Genomic DNA, 27,988 nt, shown 5'->3' on the forward strand with positions numbered 1-27,988 from the left:
CATAAGAAAGGAGGAGGAGAAAGGAGATAACAGCAGAAGCGCCCCCGGCGTAGTTCCGACAGCCAGTGAGAAAACAATTGTTGAGAGCGTAACAAATGACGGTGCGTGGGCTTTGTGCAACCCTGGGCAGCGTGTTACAGCCTGCGTCTCCCCAGCACATTTGCAACTACAATTCCCAGCGCTCTGGCAACACACAAAAGGCTGCCTGTCACTGTTACTGGGAGTTCTTGTGTTAGGAACATCCTATGCATTCTTATCCAGTGTCTCATGTAAACAATGATCTTATCTGCTGCTGTTACACACTCATTACATTTTCACTTTGTGCTGTTTTATTCCAGCAGCAGACATGTTTGTTTCTATTTACATCAGCTGCTTGCCCTTTGCTTATCCTTAATGCTGCTGCTGTGTTACCTTTCCCTATGCCACTGCTTCCTAAACTGTCTGTAAGACTTAGGGTTAGGCCACACGAGGAGATTCGGGGACATTTTGTCGCCTGGCGACTAATTGCCTCGTCTTCTGAGCGACAATCTCCCCGAACTGCCTCAGCGTGTTTTCCCATAAGCTACAATGAAAAGTGGCCTGCGCTAAAGCACATGCAGCGATGTGACTTTTCATTGTAGCCTATGGGAAAACACGCTGAGGAAGTTTGGGGAGATTGTCGCTCAGAAGACGAGGCGATTAGTCGCCAGGCGACAGAATCTCCACGTGTGGCCTTATCTTAAAATGCCATTTAGAGTAGGGAGAGGATGACAGTTTTTTTGTTTGGGGATGCTAAGTAAATACATTTCCTCAGGTCTGGACTGGGTGTAGGGTTGTCACCTTTTCTTGAAAAAAATACCGGCCTTCCTATATTCTTGCTGTTTTTCCCTATTAATAACATTAGCATCAAGCATCATTTTTAACGGCCAGGCCAGTAAAATACCGGCCAGGTGACAACCCTAACTGGGAGTCAAAATAGGCCTTGGCATTCTAGGTACACAAAGGCCCAAATAGTGACTGTCTATAGGAACAGCAGCCCCCAGTGGCGTAATTAGACAGTACTGGGCCCCACAGCAAATCATTTTTCAGGCCCCCAAAATGTCTAGAGGTTGACCTGTTTTATCAATATTTATTGAAATTGCATATGAATTAGGGCCTCATGGGGCCCCTATACATCCTGGGCCCCCCTGCAGCCGCAGGGTCTGCTTCCTCTGTAGTTACGCCCCTGGCAGCCCCTCTGACATTTGCCAGAACCCACAGTCCGGGCCTGCATTTCCTACATGGATTCCTTTCTAATATCACTGGACCAAGGTTATGTATACACTGGTGCAACTAGATGTTACTGTCCACATGGCAAATTCAGTAGAATAAAGTTGATTCACTGTACACCTGTAATTCAACTGTATAGACTGCAGGGCCGGAACTAGAGGTAGGCAGAATGGGCAGCTGCTCAGGGCGCAAAGATTGGGGGGTGCTGGGCAGCTACCTCTTCTGCCTACCCCTAGACCGGACATGGCACTAGCGCCACTAATGCGCACGTGAGCGCTGCTAAAGCGCATGTGCGGAAGACAGGGATGGGGGGCGAGCTGCCCGGCTGGGGTGCCTAGGGTGCCCAGCTGGCTAGGCCCGTCTCTGGTAGACTGCAGTGGTGGTGCAGGCTTTCCATTTGACTGGCTAGATCCTTGAAATGCAGTCGAGGTTTTAATGTAGCCACGCACACACTATTTGATGCAGTTGAGGAGCTTACCCTATCTATTTAACACACCAATGTTAAATACATTGGGTAAGTTCCATAACTGCATCAAATAGCTGGCTGCGGCTCCACTAAAAACTCTACTACATTTCAAGGATAAGTACAGTAAAAATTTTGTAGGCCAGAACACATGGCAGAATAAATGCAGTTGCAATTTCATGTATAACTCCCAGAACACATGACAAGATCCAGTACCTATTTAATTTAAAATTCAGCGAAGAACACATGACCGGATAAGGGCCAATGCCATGTATAATGCCCTAGAGTACATGTCATATCTTTAGGAATTGGTGTAGATTTAGGAAGAATTAGCTTCCCCAAGCCACCATTAAAAGCCTCCTGTGGTCTTTAGACTTCCCAACCCTGGGGCCAGGGCTGTGTCAGCTGCTTCTGAACAACCTCAAATTCACTTTTGGTACCTTCTACCCACCCACTGACATTTTTTTTGTTTCAATAAAGGTGTGGTGTGTTGGGGCCTCTGTGCCTTGAAGTGGGATACAAACAAGGACATCTGTTAGTCTAATGTCACACCAGGTGTTTTCTCTGCCAGTGGAGAAAATAGCATTATGTAATCAGTATGCACTTACAAGAAAGGCATCTGTCTCTGCACAGATGGGGTGGATGCTTTTTCTGTTGGGGTGCATTGACCATTGGGGGTAAGAGTAGATTAGTGTCTCCTCTTCCAGCATTTATGGCTGGCCAAAGAAAAGATCAATTAGCCTAAAGGGACAATTGAGAATACACTGAAATTATATATATATATATCAAACAAGGGTGCTCACCACTAATTTTTAAAACCATTACGCTGGGGTGCAATGAGGCTGTGACCACAAAATACATATAGACAAATACAAGAGGTCCTCTGCACTCAGATCAGAGTGCCTCTTGTATCTCTCTCTCTCTCTCTCTCTCTCTCTCTCTCTCTCTCTCTCTCTCTCTCTCTCTCTCTCTATATATATAGTTTCAGACTGGCATACCCTATATAAAAATATTTAACTTTTGTTGCTGATACATTGCTCCAAAAAACACAGACAAATTTTTTTTTCCAGTTTCCCCCTCTCAAATTTATTATCTGCTCAATATGCCAGATCACAAACCTTCTAAAATGTTACTGTTTATGCATTAACAGAAAACTCTTCAACAGCTAATGAGCATGCTCCCTGAACTTTACTTCACCTTCCAAACACTTTTTTCAGTTGCATTCTTTTCAGATTGTTTTCCATTTTTCATCTTTTCCTGTTTAGCCAAATTTTTAATTGAAAGTTAAATGTTCCTGTCTCTAGTGTCTCAGTCTGGCAGTTCAGTGATACAGGAGCTTTCTGAACTGTTACAATTTGCTACATTTAGGGGCAGATTTATCATGGATCGAATTTCGAAGTTAAAAAACTTCGAAATTCGACCATGGAATAGGTCAAATTCGATAGTCAACTTTTCTTTTTGAATTTTTTTGGGCGTTTTCGGTCGAAGTAAAATCGTTCGACCGTTCGTTGAAATCGTGAAAACGGTCGAACGATTTTAATATATATATATATATATATATATATATTATTCGATTGATCGAACGATTTTCAAAAAAAAAACTTTGACTTTTTGAAACTTAGCCAAATTTTGGCTCTAGGTTCTAGGAGGTCCCCATAGGCTAACATAGCAATTCGGCGAAGTGTCGAAGTCGAAGTTTGTAAAAAGAGACAGTACTTCGATTTTTTGTCAAATATTCAGAGTATTTTCTATTCGAATCAAAGTCGAGTTTGGCCTATTCGATGGTCGAAGTACCCAAAAAATACTTCGAAATTCGTAAAATGTGCCCCTTAGTTGATACAATTAGTTGATACATTTCCCAACAGTATCTTTGGAATATTAACAACTATTGTATGATTTCTAATAGCTGCCTTTAATGAAACTCAGGGATACTGCTCAGCAGGGACAATTATAAGAAATGTATCAACTATGTATGAATTTAGAGCAGTTAAAAAGTCGATGATGCCCCCCCCCCCTGCCCAGAGCTGCTTTACAAGGTTAAAAATGAAACATTACACTTCAATATATATATATGTATTTTTTTAGTTTTTTAATTATTTGCCTTTTTCTTCTGACTCTTTCCAGCTTTCAAATGGGGGTCACTGACCCCATCTAAACAACAAATGCTCTCTAAGGCTACAAATGTATTGTTAGTGCTCATTTTTCTATTCAGGTCCTCTCCTATCCATATTCCAGTCTCTGGACCCTAGCAGCCAGATTGTTGAAATTGCAAACTGGAGAGCTGTTGAATAAAAAGCTAAATAACTGAAAAACTACAAATAATAAAAAAATGAAAACCAATTGCAAATTGTCTCAGAATATCATTATTTACTTCAAACAAAAATGCAATTTAAAGGTGAACAATCCCTTTAAGTCTGTCACAGAATAATTGTTACAATTTGAACTTTCATCATTAAAAGTTGAACCAATATAATAATTGACTGGTTGCCCAGGTTCAAATACTGTATGTCCAGTTTTTGTTAGTAAATTAGCCCCAATGAGGCAGTGTAGTTTAACATTTGTGTGTTGTTTTGGGCAGTGACAAGGCCTTATTGACATCAGATTGTCTGCGATTCAATGTGGGCAGCAAAATGTACTGATATCAAATCCTGATAACTAAAGGCAAACACATTTCTTGTATACATCTGTTGAATTAATGTTTTGATAATTTTTTGGCAATTAGCATAATATGTTTGCTGCAGACTAAGGGGGTTATTTATCAAAGGTTGAATTTCAGTTTTTTCATAACTCGAATGAATTCACAACTCGAATGGTTTCTAATTTAAGAGACAACTGGAAAGGAAAAAAATTAAAATTAGCGAGTTCGGGTAAACAACCCCAAAACTCAAATTAATTGAGTTTTCAGAGAGAAAAAACTCAAATTGCTTGAATTGATCGAGTTTTTAGGTAAAACCCTCACAAAAAAAAATTCGAACATCATGAAGGCTATTAACATCTTCAAATGGTTCAAGGGACCTCTGCTATTGACTTCTACATGAACTCAACAGCTTTAAGAGGGTGTATTTTTCAATTCAAGGGTATAAAAATTCTCAAAAATGTCAAGTCTTATAAAAAAAAACTCGAAAAATGTGAGTTTTTTTAATCCGAAAAATAGATTTTTGACAAAAAAACTTGCATTTTTGTGGAAAACACAACTCAAATCTTAATAAACTTGACCTTTAAAGTACGCATCAGAATTAATTGTAAAGTTGTGGATTTCATGTGTCTGGTTTGAAGGAGAGGAAATGGCAAGCCTATTCGTTTCACATTCACTTTTGTAGCTGCTTATTTACAGTAGGCTGCTAAATCAGCTGTCAAAAAACATTTAGGACTCATACTGATGGGCATTTCGCCCTGGAGAGCAGAACGAAACGCAGCTTGTATTTCCCTGTAGTGCTGTACTCGCCCACACAATGCTTGTCACTACGAGCCTTTAGAAGGTCCTTAAAGAAAATCTAAATAGAATTAGGGCAGAAACGTTGTACATTATGTTTTGGCCTTCTGTACCAGCCCAAGACAACCACAGCCCTTTAGCAGGGAAGATCTGTGCCTCCAAAGATGCCCCCAATAGGCCCCCATTCTTCTTTTCTGCTGATTCACTGCACGTGCTCTGTGCTGTTGTCACTTACTGAGCTAAGGGACCCACTCAAAATATACAGTACACATAGAATATAAATGTCACAATATAAGGCTGATTAGTATCTAATACAGATAATTAATACAGCAGCTCAGAAACCAGTGCAGCTAGCATCAGAATTTAATAATCAGCCCTGTAGCATCAATTTATATTACAGGCCAGCCTCATTTCTGTTTAATAATTTGTGACAACCCCTAAGCTTAGCTTCTCAACAGCTGCTCAGAGCCCACTGAGCATGTGAGTGTTGCAGACACTTTCCAAGAGGGTGACCCCCCTGTGCCAAGTTTGAAGTCCTGGATTATTGCTGCTATTGAGATGCTGAAACTTTAGGCTGGTGTAATCAGTTCAGTATGTAAAATATGGCATTTGTAGCCATATTAATTTTTAGGGTTTAGTTCTGTTGGCTGATGGCACATATGGTGCATTAATTTGAATGGGAATTAACTGAAACCAGGATCAGGAATAGGTACTTTTCAGTAAACATTTTATGGCTGAAAAGTGTATGCACCAGAGGTCTCAAGCATTTCCTTCCTTGCCACAGAAACCAATGTATGATGGTTTTCTGCTAGGTAAAATTTGTATGGTTAAGAAGTGTCACGTGTGCCATAGCCTGCGTATTACATAAATAATTTGTAGTAGATGGAGATGCATGTCACAAGATGCACCAGATGTTAGAATTTTAAGTGTATGCATAATCCAATTGTCCCTTAAAAATGTCTGTCAGACAGGGGAATATCTGCCATGAGACGCTGCATCCTACCTTACTACTCAAAAAGGTATGCAGAGATGCTTTTGATTGGAGAATCATCCTGCAAAGTAAATGTAAGTGGTACTATAATTTTGTAATTAATTTATTTTATTAATGCTGTGAGTTACTTTTCCCATGTAAAAATGATAATAAATAATTATTTCTGCCACTAGGTGGAGGCTGCAGTGAAAACTAAGATAGCTAAAACAGTTAACAGCTGACCAATTCTAATCTGAAAACAGTTTTGCTTCAAAGTCACCAGATATTATTGTAAACTAATTTGCTCTGCATTTTTATCCTTTCCATCTCGATTAACCAAAGTACTGTAAAGATGCTTTCCTTCATATACCTATTAGGCTAGGGGCACACGGCGCGATTTCGCCGCGATTCTGCGCTGGGCGAGTTGTCGCTGCGTTTTTTAAGCCGAAATAGCTTTGCTAACTTTGGCGCTGGCGTCAATGCAAATCGCGGCGAAATCGCTGTGCTAATTCACACGCGGCGATTCTTTTTCTACTGTCGCCCGGAAACGCCCAGCGAGGCAACTTCGGACGACAATAGAAAACGAATCGCCGCGTGTGAATTAGCGCAGCGATTTCGCCGCGATTTGCATTGACGCCAGCGCCAAAGTTAGCAAAGCTATTTCGGCTTAAAAAACGCAGCGACAACTCGCTTAGCGCAGAATCGCGGCGAAATCGCGCCGTGTGCCCCTACCCTTATAATTGTGATCAAAGTTAAAGGAGTCTATGGCAGGAGAATGTAGATAAGAGAGATCTAGTTTCTTTGTTTACAAATACCGCCTATAAAAGATCAGTCTATCGCTCATTCTCCAATCTAAGCTACAGCTATTTATGAAGAACAATATATATAACTTTTAATACTTTTAGACTTTCTGTTTATGGTAACTGTTAACGTTAAAGGCTACATTTTCTAGCATGTAAAGTGGCAGTTTATTTTAAAATAAATTTTTAAGATGCAAATAGAGACATTTGTTAGCAATTCTGATCGTTATTTGTCACTGTTTATGGTTAATATTTCCAGTTTGGACAGCTATAAATACTGTAGCTTGACACATGTAAAGTATGTCAGGATATGTTTGAAATTGTTTTCAAATATTAATATCTGTTACAATTATTTAAAACACAATTTCCCTTATTCTGTGTAAATTTAAGGGAATGAGCAGGCTGTGGATTCCAGGGAAGCTGTCACTAGCCTTCAGTGAGTAGGTCAGACTGTTGTCCCTATATTTGGCTCTCTCCATGCTTGGCTGGAAGTGCCTAAATTCCAGGACAGACATTGACTCTCCAGCTAGAAACAGACATATCAGAGCTCTAGTCTCCAGTGAACTCACATTTTCTGTCTCTCTACCACTCAGTCTTTGTTCCTAACAACTAGAGCCATGGAGGAGCAGCAAGATCAGCAAGCCCATGAACTCCAAGCACACAATAAGAAGATTGACATGTCTTTAGGTAGGTAACATTTTTTGAACTGTCATTTATTGGACCATGGATATAATTTATGCAGATATTACTGTTTACTGTGTGTGAGTAAATACCTCATCGCAAACAAAGGTTTAGAATAAACATGTGTTTTTGAAAAAAATAAAAACATGAATTGTCAAAGAAATAACTGTAGCAAATTAAAGCTTTGTGTTCTCCCACATACTTTCACTACTATACATGTCAATTGTAAACTACCAAGCAAAAATCAGTGAACAAACAATTTGGTTTTGGCTCCCAATCTAAATGTTTGTATGTGCATACACTAGGCTTTGCCATAGGCTTCCACAATGCTGTTGGGTTATACTAAACTAGTTACATAACCTCAGTTACATAAAGAAACACGTTCTTTGCCACTGCATTCAGCAGTGCCACAGAGATTAATTTGGATATTCCAACACACTTGTCAGTTTAGGGCTGGAGGGTTCTCTTCTCTTACAGGGTGCACGATATTGCACCCAGGAAGGGAGGAGAATCATCTAGCTCAGAGCTGACTAATAATGAGCCACCAAACCGTTGAAATTTGTGTTGACTAAAGGCTTAGTCACACAAGCTAATATATAATAGCAAAGCTGGTGCAGATGGACTGCTAAAACTCTAGCTGAAAATAGGCACCATTTTTCTGTCAGTTTGGTACAGTTCCATTGGGGATTGAGGCATTTTGGAGCAAAAGGAGGCTAAACATAATAACACTTTAGCCACTGTGCTCAATCCATAATCCTACAATCCATTAAACTCATGGTGGCAAAACAAACCACAGCAGTGAGTTTTGATGAATGATATAAATGTTGTCTGTGCCACCTTGTGATCATGCAAGTAGAGAGTAATACAGATATTTGCATGGGAACTGTTATCCAGAATGCTTGGGAACTAGAGTTTTATGTATAATGGATCTTTCTGTAATTTGGATCTTCATACCATATATCTGCTAAAGAAATGTAACATTAAATTAACAGACTGTTTTTTTGCTTCCAGTTGGATCAAGTTCAATATACTGTTTTATTATTACAGATAAAATGGAAATCATTTTTAAAAACTTGGATTATTTGTATAATATGGATTCTATGAGGAAACAGCTTTTCCATAATTCAGAGCTTTCTGGATAACGGATCCCATACCTGTACTTGCATCTGAGACGCAATGAATTCATCAGTAATAATTAGCTCTCAACAGTTTTATTATTCCTTAATTACCTGTCAGTCAAATGGCAGCAACCTGAATTAGATTTGCTTTTTTACTGTAGTTAAATAGGACCTTGAGGCTTCAATGCTAGAGCCTATATGGGGTTCATATCTTTGCCCTTAAGTGTTACAAATCACAAGCAGAAAAAAGGCCATTTTAACCCTAAATTTGTTGAGTAATCTGAAGAAATTGTCAGAAATCACAACAAAAAAATCAGACTTGATTTTGCAGTTTAGGGTATTAATGGGATGCGTATTAACCAGTAGCTTGTCTAGCAGAGCAGCATATGTTCACAACATTCACTAGGCTGTCAGCTGCTGCTGACTCATGTAGCTATTTCCCAGATTAATATAAAGGTAGTCATTTCAGCGTTACGGATAGGATTAAAGTTTTAGGCAAGTTACTTAAAGGGTTGAAAAGGACATAATCAAGCACAGAGGCCTGACTATTGAATATTGAATGTTTATGGTGATCTTCCATATCTGGGATATCTTTTAGTACCCTGGTATATAATCTGATAATGTTCAGGCAGACATGAGCTAAATGTTTGTCTGCTAGTTACTGTATATCAATTATTTGATTTTATTAACGCAATAGATGCTGCCATACAAATTATATTGGGTAAGAATCTTGCCACATTCATAGTTTACTACTGTAAATGTAGCATATACTGTTGCGACACTCATACCGTACATTACTTTATTGGCAAAATGGGGTTATGGTGTCAGCTGCCTGCTTGCTCAATGCAGATAAAAAATGTGGGATTCTATATATAGCTTGAATAAAAGCTGTTCAAGTGCAAACACAGCACCATTCAGCCATGCAGAGTAAACAGAATGTCACTGGATGTGTTTTAGATGTTCTTTAAAACTGTGTTGCAGTATTGCAATAAATATATGATATATATATATATATATATATATATTATATGTAAGCCTATAGTAAACTGAGTGGCAGCGTTATTCTAACTATGAGCTTTGCCCCAATAATGTGCTCCTTAATCCTAAGGGGTTGAGCGCTCACAATGGTGTGGAGGCAGGGTGTTGCATAGTTGTAAATGTATGCAGTGCACAATAATTGGGCGCCAGTAATTCTTGAACAATAACTGAACTGATTTATTAACACTAAACCACAAGGGAGAATAGAACAATGATACACAAGGCAACCATGGTGCAATAGTCAATACATACCACATTAGTTATTGACAGCACCAGTCGGTAGTTTCTTTTCTTAAAATGCCTTTATTAGGACATGGGCTCTGACAATACATACTCACAATGCAGACCATTTGTAAAGCATTCCCTCCAATAGAGGTGAGATATCAGTCTACCCATAGTTTCTCCTGTTTCCTCTGGGGACACTTCTCAGAGGAAACCCAGGGGTGATCTATCTAAGTCCCTATTGCCCTGTCTCTGGTTCCCTGACTAGGCAACAATGCTCTTGGGATCTAATCCCTTTTCTCATTCCTGAGTGGAGCTAAAGCTGCTCAATATAGGTAGCCTTAAAGGGATACTGTCATGGGAAAAAACATTTTTTTCAAAACGCATCAGTTAATAGTGCTGCTCCAGCAGAATTCTGCACTGAAATCCATCCTCAAAAGAGCAAACAGATTTTTTTATATTTAATTTTGAAATCTGACATGGGGCTAGACATTTTGTCAATTTCCCAGCTGCCCCTGGTCATGTGACTTGTGCCTGCACTTAGGAGAGAAATGCTTTCTGGCAGGCTGCTGTTTTTCCTTCTCAATGTAACTGAATGTGTCTCAGTGGGACATGGGTTTTTACTATTGAGTGCTGTTCTTAGATCTACCAGGCATCTTGTGTTAGGGAGCTGTTATCTGGTTACCTTCCCATCTGTTGTTTGGCTGCTGGGGGGGGGGGAGGGAGGGGGTGATATCATTCCAACTTGCAGTACAGCAGTAAAGAGTGACTGAAGTTTATCAGAGCACAAGTCACATGACTTGGGGCAGCTGGGAAATTGACAATATGTCTAGCCCCATGTCAGATTTAAAAATTGAATATAAAAACATCTGTTTGCTCTTTTGAGAAATGAATTTCAGTGCAGAATTCTGCTGGAGCAGCACTATTAAGTGATTCATTTTGAAAAAAAAATGTTTTTCCCATGACAGTATCCCTTTAAAGGAACAGTAACACCAAAAACTGGAAGTGTTTTAAAGTAATGAAAATATAATGCAGTGTTGCCCTGCACTGGTAAAACTGATGTGTTTGCTTCAGAAACATTACTATTGTTTATATAAACAAGCTGCTGTGGATCAATGGCAGAAAATGAAAAATGGCTATATGGCACAGGACAAATAATGGATAACAGATAGCATTATGTTCTACAGAGCTTATCTGCTATCTGCTGTGTAACTTGAGCATTTTCTCCTTAGAATGGGCCCCATTGCTACACAGCAGCTTATTTATATAAACAATAGTAATGTTTCTGAAGCAAACACAGCAGTTTTACTAGTGCAGGGCAACACTGCATTATATTTTTATTACTTTAAAACAATTTCATTTTTTGATGTTACTGGTCCTTTAAGTGTTGTAAAGTTATGAAAATGTCATGTACTGTTGCCCTGCACTGGTAAAACTGATGTGTTTGCTTCAAAAACACTACTATACTCCATATAAACAAGCTGCTGGGGAGCAATGGTGGAAATTGAAAAACGGCTATATGGCACAGGTTAACTAATGGATAACAGATAACACCATTAGACAGACAGAGCTTATTTGCTATCTGATGTGTAACCAGAGCCTTTTCTCCTTTGAATGGCTGCCCCCATTGCTACACAGCAGCTTATTTATATAAACAATAGTAATGTTCTTAAGCAAACACAGCAGTTTTACCAGTGCAGGGCAACACTGCATTATATTTTTATTACTTTAAAACACTTTTATTCTTTGACGTTACTGTTCCTTTAATATGTCTGGCTCTCTTAGGGGCAAATTCACTAAGATTCGAAGTTGCGCCAGGCGCAACTTCGCCGCGCTTCGCCGCACTTCACCGCACTTCGCCAGGCGTAGTTTCGCCAGCGCTCCGCAAATTCACTAAAATCCGAAGTTGCGCACAGGGGTAGCGTAAGTTTGCGAAGTTGTGCTAGCGTTGATTCGCCAAGCGAAGTTTCGCTAGCGATCGTTCATTTGCATACGGCGCCAAATTCAAATTTCAATGGAGGAATAGGTATCAGCACTACAAATGCCTAGAAAACCTTCAAAACATCAAATAAAATTTTTATTTTGCCCTACACATGTGCCCACTGTATAGGTAAGTTGCCATGAGTCAGGAAATGTAGGGGGGAAGGAGGGGAGCCCCAAAAAATTTTTTGATCTTTTTCAGCCTATCACCCATAATGTAGAAAACACGCCAGTGTTTTTTGGGACATAGAAAAAATTTTGACTTTTTTTTAAGAAATCCCTATCTACTCTATTGCGCTTCGCCTGGTCTGAGGTGGCGAAGGAAAAATAGAAATTGAATTTCATGTTTAATTTGAAAAGGATTTATATTATACAGCTTTTTGTGTCTGGGTTACAGGTCCCCTTTAAAGGACCCGTAACATCAAAAAATGAAATTGTTTTAAAGTAATAAAAATATAATGCAGTGTTGACCTGCACTGGTAAAACTCCTGTGTCTGCTTCAGGAACACTACTATTGTTTATATAAATAAGCTGCTGTGTAGCAATGGGGACAGCCATTCAAAGGAGAAAAGGCTCAAGTTACACAGCAGATAGCAAATAAGCTCTGTAGAACACAATGTTATCTGTTATCCATTATTTACCCTGTGCCATATAGCCTTTTTTCAATTTCCGCCATTGCTACTCAGCAGATTGTTTATATGAACTATAGTAGAGTTTCTGAAGCAAACAGATCAGCTTTACCAGTGCAGGGCAACATTACATGATATTTCCATTACTTTAAAACACTTCAATTTTTTGGTGTTACTGTTCCTTTAATAGCACATTTGAGACAAAACACACAAAGCTGGTGGCCAACAGTGTCTTCTCCCTGCTGTACCATAAACGATAATTGTTTTTGTTGCAGTACAGAGGTTCTTTACCTGACAGGGAATCAAAAGTTAATGTGCTAATTTACTACAACTTGTTGAAAAAACAAATTGTATTTAAGAATGAGCATGTTGTCACAAGAGACATAATATTCTTAAAAACTCTAAATAAACATACAGCAGGCTATACCACAGAGGCTCAAGTTTTCTTTTTTAACTGGGCAGCACATGTTAAAAATACATACAGGTACAATGTCTGACTGCTGTAACATGTGCTGTCTTTAAGGCTAAACTGGCTGTTGCTGAACTACAAATCACAGGATCCCCCAACAGCTTACTTGTAGTTGGTGGGACACGTAATTACTGCCATCTGTCACTTGGAAAATTAAATCCAAGTTATTAGAGTGATGGTAAATCTACCCCCTCATTTGCTATTTTTAACTTTTGAATATGGAGGGAATTCCCAGCTCAGAGCTCACTTTATGGCTGAAATAGCAAACAGTGCCACTGCTGTCTTGATCCTGCGCAAGTTCAGTATCAGTTATCAGCAAGTTCAGTATCTTTTCTTGCCATAATACTGACATCAAAAAATAACTGATTTCAGGTAGTGATGGGCGAATCTGTGCAAAATCCGCAAAACGCATTGAAGTCAATGGGCATCAAAATAATTTTGACACACGTCAATTTTGACATGAGTGTCAATTTTTATACGTGCGATTATTTGGTCCAAATGCATTAAAGTCAATGAGAGTCCGAATAATTTTCGTGGACCTATTTTTGCGTGCGCCACATTTTTTGTGACGCGGCAGACTTTGCAGCGGTGAATTGTCGCTGCAGTTTTGTGAATTAATTTGCATGCAGCGAAATGTGGTAATTCACCGCAAATTCGTGTCTGCCGAATTTATTTTTCCATCACTAATTTCAGGTATTAGACACACATTGGGGACTGTATAAATGACCTTAATGGTGATTTACCTCTCGTTATTTTTTGTCAACAAGAGAAGACAGTAATTTTTGCCCATTGACCAATCTTCTTATTTTACTAAATAACAAATCTATACATTTTTTTTCATTGTGGTATTTAAGAGCTCTGAAAAACTCAAAATGAGTTTTAAATGTAAGATTGTTGTTTGTGAGACAGAAATCATAAGACAAATAAAACACAACTATGACGTATACATAAGTATTCGTCATAGTTGCTCCATTTATAAGCATATAAATTACAGTATATTGAGATATTGATGACTTCTGTGTATTATATAGTGAATAAAGTACCCCCTCTTGTAAAATATAAGGATATTATAAGTTACCGAGGAGTTTCATGACCATATAAAAACACGAGGCTGAAGGCCGAGTGTTTTTATACAGGTCATGGAACTCCGAGGTAACTTATAATATCCTCATATTTTACAACTGGGGGTACTTTATTAATTATAATACACAAATTTTAGTGAGTCATGTGACAGAAATTACATCACTACTCACCGTTTATAACTGATGACATCACTACTCACCGTTTATAAGGATATAATTTACAAGATATTCATGGCTTTTGTGTATTATAAAGTTATAAGGAAAGTGATTAGCAGTTACCAGGCCCACAAAAATACAAGTATGCAACATACAACAGGTTATTATAGATAATAATTCACAGATATGTTGCAACGAACTTGCTATTTATCTCAAAACAGAAGCAGCAGCAACTTTTTAGATCAGATTAGTTCACATAAACTAATCAGTTAATATTTTACTGCAAGTTATAACTGGTAACCACGTGACACAAACTAAGAGGCAATTATTTACTAACTGATATCATGCAGTAACAGGTTTGTAGCTGATATAACATTCCCTTAATGAAAACCTTGCATAGGACTAGAAAGGATGGATTATTCAGTTATATGGGTGTTGCTGAGTAATTTTGACATAAAATTATTTGGTATTGGGCATTTTCAAGCACAGCTATTGTCAATTTCTCAGTCTTACTGCACAAAGGTACAATCTACAGTATGTATATTTCAAGTCGGTTTGTATTCAAAGATAGAGTACATAAGAAAGATGTAGATAGATAGATGATAGATAGATAGATAGATTGATAGATAGATAATAGATGGATAGATAGATAGATAGATAGCCAGTAGGTACAATCTACTGTATAATAATGTATATTTCAAGTCGGTTTGTATTCAAAGATATATTATATAAGAAAGATGATAGATAGATAGATAGATAGATAGATAATAGATGATAGATAGATAGATAGATAGATAGATAGATAGATAGATGATAGATAGATAGATAGATAGATAGATAGATAGATAGATAGATAGATAGATAGATAGATAGATAGATAGATAGATAGAGTTCAGTATAGTCATATTTTTTCTTAAATAAATGTATATGATGAACTCAGAATAGTGATGCGTATAACACTGTTCAGCAAACAAACCTTTGTATATGTTTCCCTAAATATATAATGATAGATATCTGCTCATGTGGAATTATCATCATTGTAGTCTTGATTTAACCTGAAAGCATTCGAGTGCTTATCTAAACATGCCAAGTCCTCCATAGCACTGTCCTCAGTGTCACTTTGCATTACCACTCATGCTTGCATTCAGTGGCAGCTCTTAGCCTTCTCAGACAGAGTGACAGCTCGTAGACCTTTCATGAAGACATTTGTTTCTTTGAACATCATAACATTCTATTTACCCTTTGGGCATTATCTTAGTTTCCATGAAATGGGCATGATAACTGTGATGGCAGTTGCTTTAATCAGAATCCTGCAGCTGCAGAACAAAAGGTGATTATACACTACTGCAAAAACACAAATTTTAATGCATGTATTCTGTTTTAGCCATATTTTAAAAATGGCCTAAGGAATTATAATTGGCAGGAGTAATAGTACTCTTACTCTTAACTGTAACTCTTAACTGAGTTACAGTGAGATTTCTTGTATTGCAAATACATTTTTTATTAAAAGTGACAGTTACCTATATGTTAAAAAAACAAGGGTTATTACTTTACAATATACAAGCTTGATATTGCATAAATAGAGACAGCAACATTGGTAGGCATTAATTTAAAGCAGCTTGCAGTGTGGTACAGATAGAAGTGGTAACTCAAGACTTGGGGGAGGTTATTTATCAACGTTTGTATTTTTTTAGGATTTTGATTAATGGTTTAAAAAACACAAATTTTTATATTTATTAAGTGGGAAAATGCCAAAAACTGTAATGTGAACTGTGGCCTGTGAAAGCTTGTGAGGTCATGTAAAAGTCAATTGGAGCTGTCCTAGGCAAAATGCAAACTATTTATTCAATTAGAGTTTTCCACAATTTGTATAGCTTCTCAACCCATTAAAAAAAGTTTTATTCACATTTTTTTACATTTAGATTTGAATAATAGATATAAATAATAATAGAATAAATAAGGTTACATTCTCATTTTTTTAATTTGTGAGTTTATACGATGTACAAAAAATCCTATAAAATTACACAAATCCAAATTTTAAAAAATCGGCCTTTCTGTGCCTGTCGACATTACTATTGATGTGGTGCTGGATTAGCCTTGAAAATGAAACTGATGGGGCATGATATTACGGGAAAGGTGATGAAGTTGTTAATAGCAAAGGATATGTTACATAAACTGGTGGATATTGGGGTGAAGGGAGTTTCAATGCAGGGGGAAACAGAGACTGGAATTTGTGCATGGGAGTAAATATGATGGAAGCTGTACATAGCAGTATCAATGTCATGCATGTGAGGCATGTCAGATGTCCAATGGAAGCACCATGGGCAGTAAAACTTTTGGGTAAGCAAGAGGGATGGGTACTGGTGCTGGGAGTGGAGCATGACAGTGAAGTTGCTGATGGGATGTCTGAGGACATTAAACTTGTGGGGCTTTAGGTTAGGTGAGTTTATCAGATTCATGAACATTTTGTCATACATTAAAATTTAAAATTATAATCCTGATCAATCGCTGCAGTCTATAAGGCCTGTCCAAAGGGCCAGAATTTTTGGAATATAGCCCCCAGTTCAAAGGGCACATATATCAAGTCCAAAAAATATATTCCAAAACATTCTAGTTAAAAAATCAGTTAATTAAAATTTAACTATTTTAAAATGATAATATAGTTTAAAAAACTAAATGGCTATACAAAATTATCAGAGAGTTGCATGAGATATACAGTATATGGGTGACAGAACTCCTTAGTGACATAATATCCTTTGACCAGCACTAAATATTACTATATACTATATATTACTATATAATACTGTTAGTTTCAGTACTTCATAGCAGCATCTCGACAGCTTTACTGACTGATCTCAGGAACCACCTCAATATCAGCTACTCATTTGTAACGTCTGTCCTTACAACAGACAATACATAATTCCCTGTATAATTTAAAGTATAGTGCACTGAAAAATGCCCATACAATATATTATTATAATAATAACACCAATAAACAATCAACATATATCTGCCCACAAATTCAAAGACATTTTTACAGTTGGAAGGGTACAAGCATTTGAACATATGCAATGTTTTCTTAATTGTAGTCAGTTAATTTCTTAGTATAGTGCTGTACATAGTGACACACATTGAAGGAATCTGAAGAGAGGCAGCTGTGATTCCTACTTGATTACACTGCAAGGACAAAAGCAGTTGCTGGTAGAAAAGGTCTGTATCAGTTTTCACTGGATGGTCACTTGGAGGACTTCAGTCAGCTCTTACAGATAATTGCAGCCTGTTTCTGTATACAGCTGTCTTGTTGATGGATGAAATAACAAGGGCTGATATTTATTATGCATTCACTTATATTCCTATTCTGAAGCTGCATTAAAATTCTGTCTACCTCATAAAATTATCATTAATGGCTCTACACATCCATTATTTACAGCAGACATGTATGTGTCATATGGAAAATCTATCAAGATAAAGAAGAACAAATAAATTATTTGTTAAGAAATATATTTGTTTTTCCATACTAGAGAAAAATAGTAGTTTACTGCTTATAATGATGCACCAAAGTAAACAGTTTTAACATTTATCTTAAACACCCCCCTGCACAAACCCCCTCTGGCGTGTTGTCTTCTGTGAAGCGCTCCGTACCCTTCTTTTGCTGCCCGTGTATCTTCACTCAGAATGCACAAAAGGTAAAAATAAATATTTTGTTAAGACAAACATCTGCAGTTGCATTTAATAGGCAAGGATGCTGGAGAACCTTGGAACTACTACCAGTCTGGGTCTAAAGGTAATTCAATGGTTCACTTAGCTGGTTGCATCGAAGGATGTGACTGACTTGCGTCGAATGAATCTGAACTTACATTTCCTTACTGAGTGCATTGGAGAGCTGGAAGTGCTGCCATCCCCACTCAGAAACTGTGCACCAAATCACAAGAAGTGTGCTAATAGCTTTCTAATTTGAACCCATAGTGCTGCATTGCTCACAAGTTGTAGTGGATTCTATTTAGCATGTGCAGTTACACTGGAATTCTGGGAAACTGCTGCCTTGTGGCTTTAAAATGTCTTTTCTTACTCAAATTTTGCACTTTGAATTCACATTTGTAAATGAGCCACTTAGCAGTTTATAGATGCAGTCAGTGTAGCTCTTTGTAGAGCGACAAGAGAGATTTGCTTAAGTTTTTTATTTTTTGAGTATTTGGTTCTATGTCACTATATAAGGCAAATATTAGATTTAAATTAGAATGATACACTTTTTTTATGCAGTGCTTAACCAAGTGTCACATACTAATGTCATGGTAGTTAGTCATTCATTATAGGAATATACAAATTTTAAATAATAAATAAATGCATCAATTTTTCATAATGCAGATGACATCATAAAACTTCAAAATGAGCCTGCCTCAGACCAATCAGGGCAGCAGAGAAGAAATAAATCTTTCCCTAAAAAGAGATTTTTCAGAGGAGTGCAAACAAATCAGCAAGGTAAGTGAATACATTGAGCGTAATATAATGGTCTATTAGTTCTTGGCACTTGTTGCCAAATTTGTAGTGTGAAGAATTTACTTTTTCTACATGGTGGCAGAGGGAGAATGTGGTGGGAAAGTAATGGGACATGATAGGGACAGTCTGGCCTGCAATATTAAATGGCATTTTAAAATCAATCATTTGCTAAAAAAAAAAAAAGCATGAAGCTCCAAACTGGATTTTTTTTTAATAAACCCCTAATTTTTATATGGCCACATAGTAATATTTGTCTAAAATGTTTTTTGCATCAAGACTAAAAATGCAACGAGTGTATGGAAATGTAGTAGCAATGGCAAAAAAAACTTACAATGTGTATTTTCTTGTCCAACAGGATTTAGACATAGACCGTACTTGAAACAACAGGTCTATTCAGGAATTAACTTGCAAAATAATGGTGTTGGTCCTATAACTAGAAGGAAAGCTGCATTGCTGAAAGGGGTGAGTCCCCTGAACCGTCAGAATTCAAATAAACAGGTATTTAAATTAACTTTGCTCTGATTGTATGTGTGTAATAACCTTGAGTCATGGGAAGTTGTACATTATTCAAGTGTATATAGATTGCAGCACTCCAGGTTTTTCCATTAAAAACGTTTTTATTCCAATATAGCATAGCGACGTTTTGGATACAAACGATCCTTTATCAAGCACCGGTTTTAATGGAAAAACCTGGAGTGCTGCAATCTATATACACTTGAATTAGAGGTATGTGAAGGTGAACATACGTTGTTGCGTGCACCCTGATGAGTTAATGACTTGGAGTGTATTGAAGTGTGCTGGATAACGACTGTGAAAGTTGTACATTATTGTCATATTGCCCATTAGGAGTGTCCATTCATTGAACATGCCCATTCTAAAAATCTTGTGCTAAATGGCTGAACCTTGTATCCACAACTGAATTGAAGGAGTAGCAAAAATTAACTTTTAAAAGTGCAAAATGTTGCAAAGTATGGTTAAACACTTGACCTTTGCCCAAGGATCCATTACAACTGCACACAATATGCAAATGTAATTTCTCCTCAATCACTGCAGCCTTAAGCTGGCCATAGACGCAAAGATCTGATCGTACGAATCGAGGATTCGTACGATATTCAGACCGTGTGTGGAGAGTCCCGACATTTTTCGTCCGGCGGAGATCGGTCGTTTTGTCGATCGGACAGGTTAGAAAATTTCTGTCAGCTGCCGATAATATCTCTGCGTGTGTTGCCGATCGTACGATTTTCAGTGGGAGACTGTCACTAGCTTTGGTTGGACATAGATATCGTACGATTGCTGTCAGGGGCAGAACATTGCTGATCTGTTCTTTAACTAATCTGACTGGTAAGACTTTGATCTGAATGGTTAGTGGGGGTCGGAGATGGGAAATCCGATCGTACGATGATTCGTACAATCGGATCTTTGCATCTATGGCCAGCTTTACTCTCTGAGTTTTATGACTTACCAATGCAATACTAGCAGACCAGGTGGTTTGGCATTTCAAAGTGGAAATTTACAGTGACTTATTACTGACGCAATGGCACCATGCCACTGTGCAATATACTGACAGTTGCCAGAGCTTGCAGGTATAGGCCAAAAAAGTATCTGGGGTTCCTTTCCAGATGTTAACAAAGACGTGCAGCAAAAAAAGCTAAAACAAGGTTACATTCTGCTGTTAGTCGTGTGCTTTTTGCCATTGCATTATCTGTTGTAAAGTATCACGTGTCTGTTACCTGCACTTAGTCCAAGGAATAGGCTGCAACATCTTTTTCTGCAGCCTGAGTAAGTCAAAGGGAAGAAGGAAAGGGTATTGGACAGAGCTTAAATATTTTTCTGCTGGTGCAGATTGTCATACCAAGTTCATGCCATCTCAGGTGTTTACCTTGCCCCATTTAAGCAACTCCTTCTAAAGAGCCAGCAAGAGATGGTAATATTAAAGGCCTTGTATAGGGACAAGAATACTAGATTATTATTATCTTAAAATTAATTGTCTTTACAGGAAACACCAAACAGCCAAAGGCAACCACAAACTCGGGGAAATCGTCAGCAACGCCAGAAAGGTTATAGACCAGCCTCTACACCTGTTCAAGGCTTAAACAGGTATACTACCAGAATATTGTGGAAGCTGCTCTGTCCATGTATTCTGCATATTTTACTTGGTCTGGATCAATTGATGAGGACTGCATTAAACTGGCCATGCACTGTGAGATCCGCTCATTTGGCGACATTGCCAAACGCGCGGATCTTTCCCCGATATGCCCACCAATGGCAGGGCTATATTGGGTTAATCCGAACGTTCGGCCTTAGGGTCGATTGCCTAAATAATTAAACCTTCCCGATATTGTGGCCAGATATCGATCGTGAAGACCCATCAGAAGCCCCTATACACGGGCAGATAACCTGGCAAATTGTTCTAAAGGACCCATATCGGCAGCTTTAATTTGCACGTGTATAGCCACCTTAAGGGCCCTATACACAGGCAGACAAGCAGCCCACTTAGTCTAAAGGGGCCAAATTGGCATCTTAAATAATGGGCCTGTCTGACCAATGTCCAAAATTTGGGCAGATCTTCATCATGCAGGTTTACAAATCATGCAGGATGAGGACTGCATCAGATCACCGCAAGGTGGGAATTTTGGGGAAAGATCTGCTCATTTGGTGACCTCGCTAAAAGAGCAGATCTTTGTATGCATGGCCAACTTAAAGCTCTTCATATTTTCAGCCAAAAATATTAGCATTGTACTCAACAACTGCTGGTGGGCTGTAAATTAAATATCTGTTATAGCAGTGGTGGAAATATTATTTACTTCAGAGGAATGTTGGCATGTGTACAACATTTCAGCAGTATCTGGAGAGTGATGAATTGACTATAGCTACCTACAACAAAGCCTATAGTTTGAAAGAGCATACAATATGAGGGTTCAATCCTTTAATAATTGCATGTATGAAACATACATGAGACAGACTATAATGATTTCACAGCAAATGTATTCTTAGGTGACCCTTTCTAAGGCAATTGCAGGTAATTCTGCCCAGGCTATAATCTTTTTCTTCATATGCCCCAGGGTTTTTAGAGCCATTTTACATGTCCTAAATAGTTTCCATACCCACAATTCAACAAATGCTTAGTCCGAAGTCTCAACATGAAAGTAAAGGTGGCCATACACGGGCAGATAAAGCTGCCGATATCGGTCGTTTGGACCGATTTGACAGCTTATCTGCCCGTGAATGGGGGCTTCTGACAGGTCTTCCTGATCGATATCTGGCCACGATATTGATCGGGAAGGTTTGATTTTTAACCGACCGACCCGTCGGAGCCCCTTGGAGCATCGTAATTTGATCGTTCGGCCATACGGCCGAATGTTCGAATTACCCCCGTTATAGCCATGCCGTTAGTGGCATATCGGGGAAAGATCCGCTCGTTTGGCGATGTCGCCAAACGAGCGGATCTTTGAGTCTATGGCCACCTTAAGATGTACTGGTCATCAAAAGCAATGGCAGCTTATTTTGTTTATTCCCAGCATTAATTATAGCATACAGTAGAGGACCTGCACCTTTCAGACCTGCTAATTAATTTAAAAAGTTTTAAAATCTGCATTTGAAATCAACTTTCTTGTTTAACATGGAAGAACAGCAGCCACGTATCTGCAACATCCTTTCTGATATCAGCAGGCCTGATAGTTGCTGTAATTTGAAAACAATTTTTGCCTCTGTGACTCTTCTCACAAGTTCATGACACACGTCCTACAATATTAAAGGGAGTAAATAATTGCCACCCATACAGTACATGTCATGATAAATTAGCATAAAGTACTGTATAATGATTTTGTTACAGTATGCCAGGATCTTATGATTTCTGGTGAAGGCAATATTCACATTACTGTCCAGTTGGCCAGTTTGAAAATCTGAAACATTTACAAGGGCACAAGTCTCCTGGGACATAGTCAAAATCCTAAGGATCTAACTGCATTTTATTTTTCACAGAAGAATTAATACACAGAACAGACGGTCACAGTTCAATTTGGCAAAGAGGCAGCAACAATCAAATGTAGTCAACCAGAGCAGAGGAGTAAGTTTACAACAATTCTTATCTAAATGGTTTTCTGCTTTCATGGAAATCCCTTACAAAATCTATTACAAAACTGAACCCATCCTATTTACTACTTACTGTATATGTACTTCATAAACTGATATTTTGGTCACATAGCTTAATGTTTACTTCTTCAGGAGTATAAAAAAAACTGCACCGACAGAGGCTGTACCATTGAATAACAATAGTAATAGAATATTTTGTTGGTTTCAGCTTACAAAACAAATAACTCCAAGAACATACGCAAGAAGGTATTGAAACTCCTGATTTTTCATTATAAAGAGTAACATATGGACTGGAAATCAATGCATATCTTACTTTCCTGCACAGATGGCAAAGAGAAGAAGCATTTGGATCAACTTTAACAGTTTCTGTTCAAAATCCCAAAGCAAGCCAAATGAAAAAGTAAGTGGAGTACTACTTTTTGGTCTTGGAATTCCAATGCTGTTGCAGTCACCAGGGAGGATTGAGTCTGATGCAGTTGTGGCCTATGTGTTAGAATTTGTGCAGTTGCACTCCATTACATTGAAAATGGTGTAATTTCCACCATTTGGCATGCTAATGACGTGTGCACCCTATTCTTTTGGCGTAATTATGGCGATTGATGCAGGATTCTACGGCAACCCGGCAGGGTTCCCGTTTCAGTAGGGACAACTACATTGATTTGGAACAGGAGGCAAGTACCTTTAATGAATGTGAGTTTAATGTGACCACAACTGTGCTAATGGTTGTAAAGGACCCCTACATTCTTTTGTTTTGATATCACTTGGATAAACTGTTTTTTTTTTTTTTTTATATATATATATATGTAAGACGGATGAGTGATTCAATATTTAAAATTCTCTCTTTGGTAGATTTGGCAGGCCAGCAAATAAAGGTTCTGAAGGGAGATTTAGGAAACAAACAGCTAAGTCCACAGATCCACCTCCAAAGGGAGTCCCACTGAGATTTAATTTCCGTGCAATGGCCAATCACGTGAGTAGGCATTATGCAATTTATTATGAATTATCCTTTGCAAATGGCTCTTTTCTGTGTACTTAAGACACACTGACATTATTTATACTGTTAATGTACAAATGACGATGGTGTAATTTAATGCAACTATACATGCTCTTTGGCAGAATGTAACTCAGTAAGGGATTTCTAAGACCAATGAATTTCAGCATTAACAGAATGAGGAAAAGATGAGCGCAATGAAATTTGGTTCTTTATGATATAAAGTATCTTGTCATAAATAAAATGACTATTGAAGGGATCATTAACTCTTAAGAGTAGGTGCAAGAGTGCTCCCCTTAGTTGTTGTTTTTTAAGGAAGAATAAAGAGACAGTAACAGGTTATACATGCAATCATTTAAAGGAAATGCAAAGCTTAAAGGGATACTGTCATGGGAAAACATGTTTTTTTTCAAAATACATCAGTTAATAGTGCTACTCCAGCAGAATTCTACACTGAAATCTATTTTTCAAAAGAGCAAACTGATTTTTTTATATTCAATTTTGAAATCTGGGGCTAGACATATTGTCAGTTTCCCAGATGCCACCGGTCATGTGACATGTGCTCTGATAAACTTTAGTCACTCTTTACTGCTGTACTGCAATTTGAATAATATCACCCCCCCCCCCCCAGCAGTCTAAAAAAAGAACAATGGGAAGGTAACCAGATAGCAGCTTCTTAACACCAGATAACAGCTCCCTGGTAGATCTAAAAACAACACTCAATAGTAAAATTCAGGTCCCATTCAGGTTACATTGAGTAGGAGAAATAACAGCCTACCAGGACATAGTTCCATCCTAAAGTGCAGGCACAAGTCACATGACTGGGGTAGCTGGGAAACTGACAACATGTCTAGCCCCATGTCAGATTTCAAAATTGGATCTAAAAAAAACGGTTTGCTCTTTTGAGAATTGGATTTCAGTGCATAAGTCTGCACTATTAAAAGATGCGTTTTGAAAAAAAACATGTTTTCCCATGACAGTATCCCTTTAACAAAGAAGTATGGTAGCAATATTGCAAATTATGTATTGGGGTTCTGTACCAGCCCAAAGGAAACCCCAGTCATTTAATAGGGAAGATCTGTGCCTCCCAAAATGCCCCCAGTTGCTCGCCATCTTCTTTTATGCTGATTCACTGCACATGCTCTGTTACTGCACATGCAACTGTTAAAGTTGATCCAAATGCTTCTGCTGTCAGTTACCTGTGTTTACAGACTCCCAATTTAGTGTATATATACATTATATAATTAATTCAGATTCTCATTACATAGCCGCTCCAAAGTCATGCCATTCCAATACAAATATATGGATGCTACTTTCCACCCATATTAATACTGACATAGGAATTTTTGTCCAAAGGTTGCACAATGAATTATGAAATAGATGAGATTTGGTGTAAACACGTAATTGCCATCCTATTATTTATATTGTTGGAACCTTGGCTGAAATGCATGATTTTTACAGCTCTAACCCCCATATGTAATAAAAGGCACTATGTTTGCCCAGAAGTAGTGATAGGCGAATTTGGAGCGTATCGTTTCGCCGAAAAATTTGCGAATTTCCTGCAAAATGGCGAAAAATTTGCGAAAATGGCGCCAGCGTCTCGTTATAACAAAAATGTGCCGGCGTCCAAAATACCGGACGCCGGCGTCCATTTTTTTTGACGCTGGTGAATTTTCACGGCGGTTTCGCAAATGTATTCGCCGGTGGTGAATCGCGGGAATTCACCGCAAATTCACGCCTGGCGTATAAATTCGCCCATCACAACCCAGGAGCAGTAACCCATAGCAACCTATAAGATGTTTGCTTCTAAACAGGTGAACAGGAAAAGCTACCTGATGATTGGTTGCTTTGGGGTACTGCTCCTGGGCAAACGTAGCACCTTTTATTACATAACCCCTAATTGTTTTTTCATCTGAGATACAGAACTATTTATTTCCACTGCACTCAATATTGTTCAGTCAAAAGGCAGGGAATAACATTAAGTCCACATCATGAAAATATATACAATTGTCAGAAACAGCAGAGAAGAAAATAGAGATAAATTACACTACATTAACTCGAGTAGTCGATTACACTGATAATATACTGATAATGCTCTAATTAGCAGTGAGTTATGTGCCATGTTTAGTTAAAGCTCATGGAATGCACCCTGCCTATAGCTTTAGAATAAATGGATTTGAGACTCATTAATATACACATGGGGGTTATGTAATAAAAGGCACTCAGTTTACCCAGGGGCAGTAACCAATCAGCAGGTAGAATTTACTGGTCACCTGTTTAAATGCAAGCGTCTTATAGGTTACCATGGGTTACTTAGTGCCAAAACACTTCTAGAGGAATCAGTGTATGCATCGTTTTTTTTATAATATATGGGGAGCATATGTTAATTGATGAAAGTCATTTAATTTATCATTGGGTTTACTGTATTTGGGAAACATTTGTTTACTGATAAGAGTAGTTGAGTTTATCATTGGTTTTACTGTATATGGGGAACATTTGTTTTAGTGTGATTATTATTGTTTCAGTGGTTATTTTAGTGATCATTTAGTTAAGTGATGGCTTCATATGGGGAAGCTTTGTTCATTGATGGAAGTAGTTAAGATCACAAAAAACAGTGTAAAATGAGGGAAAACTTAAAATGAGGGGATGTAAAATTGAGGTTTCATTGCATGTTCAAATGTATATATATGTTTTTGAGAGATTCCATATGTATTGCTTCAGGAGAAGCACTGTACATAAACATCCGTAAAACAGCATTCCTTTGTGGTCATAAACAGATTGAACTGAATGTGTATTCTTCTATGAATAAAGCCTCAGACTTTGCATAAAATGCCAAATGGCAAACAAAGAATTTTTTGAAACAAACACAATAAACATTCTCTGCAGTCTCCTTTGAGGAAAAACAATATGAGAATAAAAAGATACCTCTAAATAATATGTACTAAATGACACACTGTATTGTATTTTCAAATCTATTGGGGGAAAGTAATAAAAGTTGGTAACAGAAAAAAATATTCGCAATGCGAAAAGTTATGCCTCTGTGCGAACAAATTTTTTTGCGCGAATTTAATATAGCTTTTGCGAACCCGCAATAAAAGTTGCAAAGAGCAAAACAATTTGCACAATTAAGAATAAAAATGTGCATTTCGCAATTTAATATTCTTCCTTAAACTGTAATTGCGAATTTTAATTGCACATTGCGATTTTCATTGCGCATTGCCCACTTTTAAGAAGATGAAGGTGTCGTAATCTTTTGGAGCAAACTGTTTAGCGACCACTTTCGTCAGTGGAAGAAGGTTTTCGAATTCTAAAGTTTGCGTCAGTGCGCAGTGAATGTAATAAAACTTCTTACTGAAAAAGTCGTTATGTTTGCTCCAAAAGATTACGACACCTTCGCCTTCTTAAAAGTGGGCAAAGCACAGTGAAAATTCGCAATGTGTAATTAAAATTCGCAATGCAATAACAGTTTAAGGAAGAATATTACATTGCGAAATTCACATTTTTATTCTTAATTGTGCAAATTGTTTTGCTCTTTGCGACTTTTATTACATTCCCCAATTAATGACTTATGACTGCTGTATAACACTTAAAAGCAGCAAGTTGGCAATGATGGGAGCTGTACTTAACAATAGCCTAAATACCATGGGCTATATAACATTGATTTCTAAATAATCTGTGATCATTGCATGTGTATGTTTCAGTTCAAGACTATACTTTTTTCTTTGCAGACCAATGTAACACTCAATGATAGGTTCTCCACTTTCAAGACTAAAGGGCAGTTTTCAACAACGCCAAGAAGAGTTGGCCGAACGGTCATGCTTGCTTAAGTGTATTAGACTGCAAGAAAAATAATGTAGTCAAAAATGTCAGTTGTCACCGTTGACTGAAAGGTGTTCCAAAATTCCAATGAATAGGACATGTTATTGTTATATTACTAACTGATCCTTGTCATTAATATTTTGGTAAATGGAGAAAAAGAAAAGCTGATCACAATACCAAGTAAGAGATTCTACCTGTTGAAGACCAATCATTTGTTAACCTTATTTCACAAATTTAGCAGTTTGTGTGCCAGTGTATAAGCTGCTGTTATTTAAATAAAAAATGTATGTTTGAAACCCA

The 27,988-nt window shown here is 37.8% G+C and overlaps 1 protein-coding gene across 2 annotated transcripts; it reads left to right on the forward strand.

The window, feature by feature from the left end:
* Window positions 1-17: 17 nt before the first annotated feature.
* Window positions 18-27,988, forward strand: LOC108698475 (UAP56-interacting factor). 2 transcript variants are annotated; one of them, XM_018229989.2, is made up of 11 exons: window positions 18-101; window positions 6,112-6,209; window positions 7,508-7,601; window positions 18,655-18,768; window positions 19,142-19,284; window positions 20,783-20,883; window positions 22,771-22,852; window positions 23,087-23,124; window positions 23,204-23,278; window positions 23,728-23,848; window positions 27,598-27,988. In XM_018229989.2, exons 2-11 carry the CDS (start codon window positions 6,129-6,131, stop codon window positions 27,694-27,696), a joined length of 948 nt encoding a protein of 315 aa, XP_018085478.2. In that variant the 5' UTR covers window positions 18-101; window positions 6,112-6,128; the 3' UTR covers window positions 27,697-27,988. The 2 variants fall into 2 exon arrangements, with proteins under 2 accessions (XP_018085478.2, XP_018085477.2); XM_018229988.2 differs by lacking the exon at window positions 18-101 and having other exon boundaries at window positions 22,768-22,852.

Source organism: Xenopus laevis, chromosome 8L (assembly GCF_017654675.1).
Source record: "Xenopus laevis strain J_2021 chromosome 8L, Xenopus_laevis_v10.1, whole genome shotgun sequence".
Taxonomy (NCBI): Eukaryota; Metazoa; Chordata; class Amphibia; order Anura; family Pipidae; genus Xenopus; species Xenopus laevis.

Excerpts from the sequence above, each read along its gene's own strand:
- LOC108698475 (XM_018229988.2), top strand. The coding sequence starts at position 6,129 with ATGAGACGCTGCATCCTACCTTACTACTCAAAAAGGTATGCAGAGATG. Across the intron at positions 19,285-20,782 it reads GTCAGAATTCAAATAAACAG|GAAACACCAAACAGCCAAAG; the intron begins GTATTTAAATTA and ends TTGTCTTTACAG. Across the intron at positions 23,125-23,203 it reads CCAAGAACATACGCAAGAAG|ATGGCAAAGAGAAGAAGCAT; the intron begins GTATTGAAACTC and ends TTTCCTGCACAG.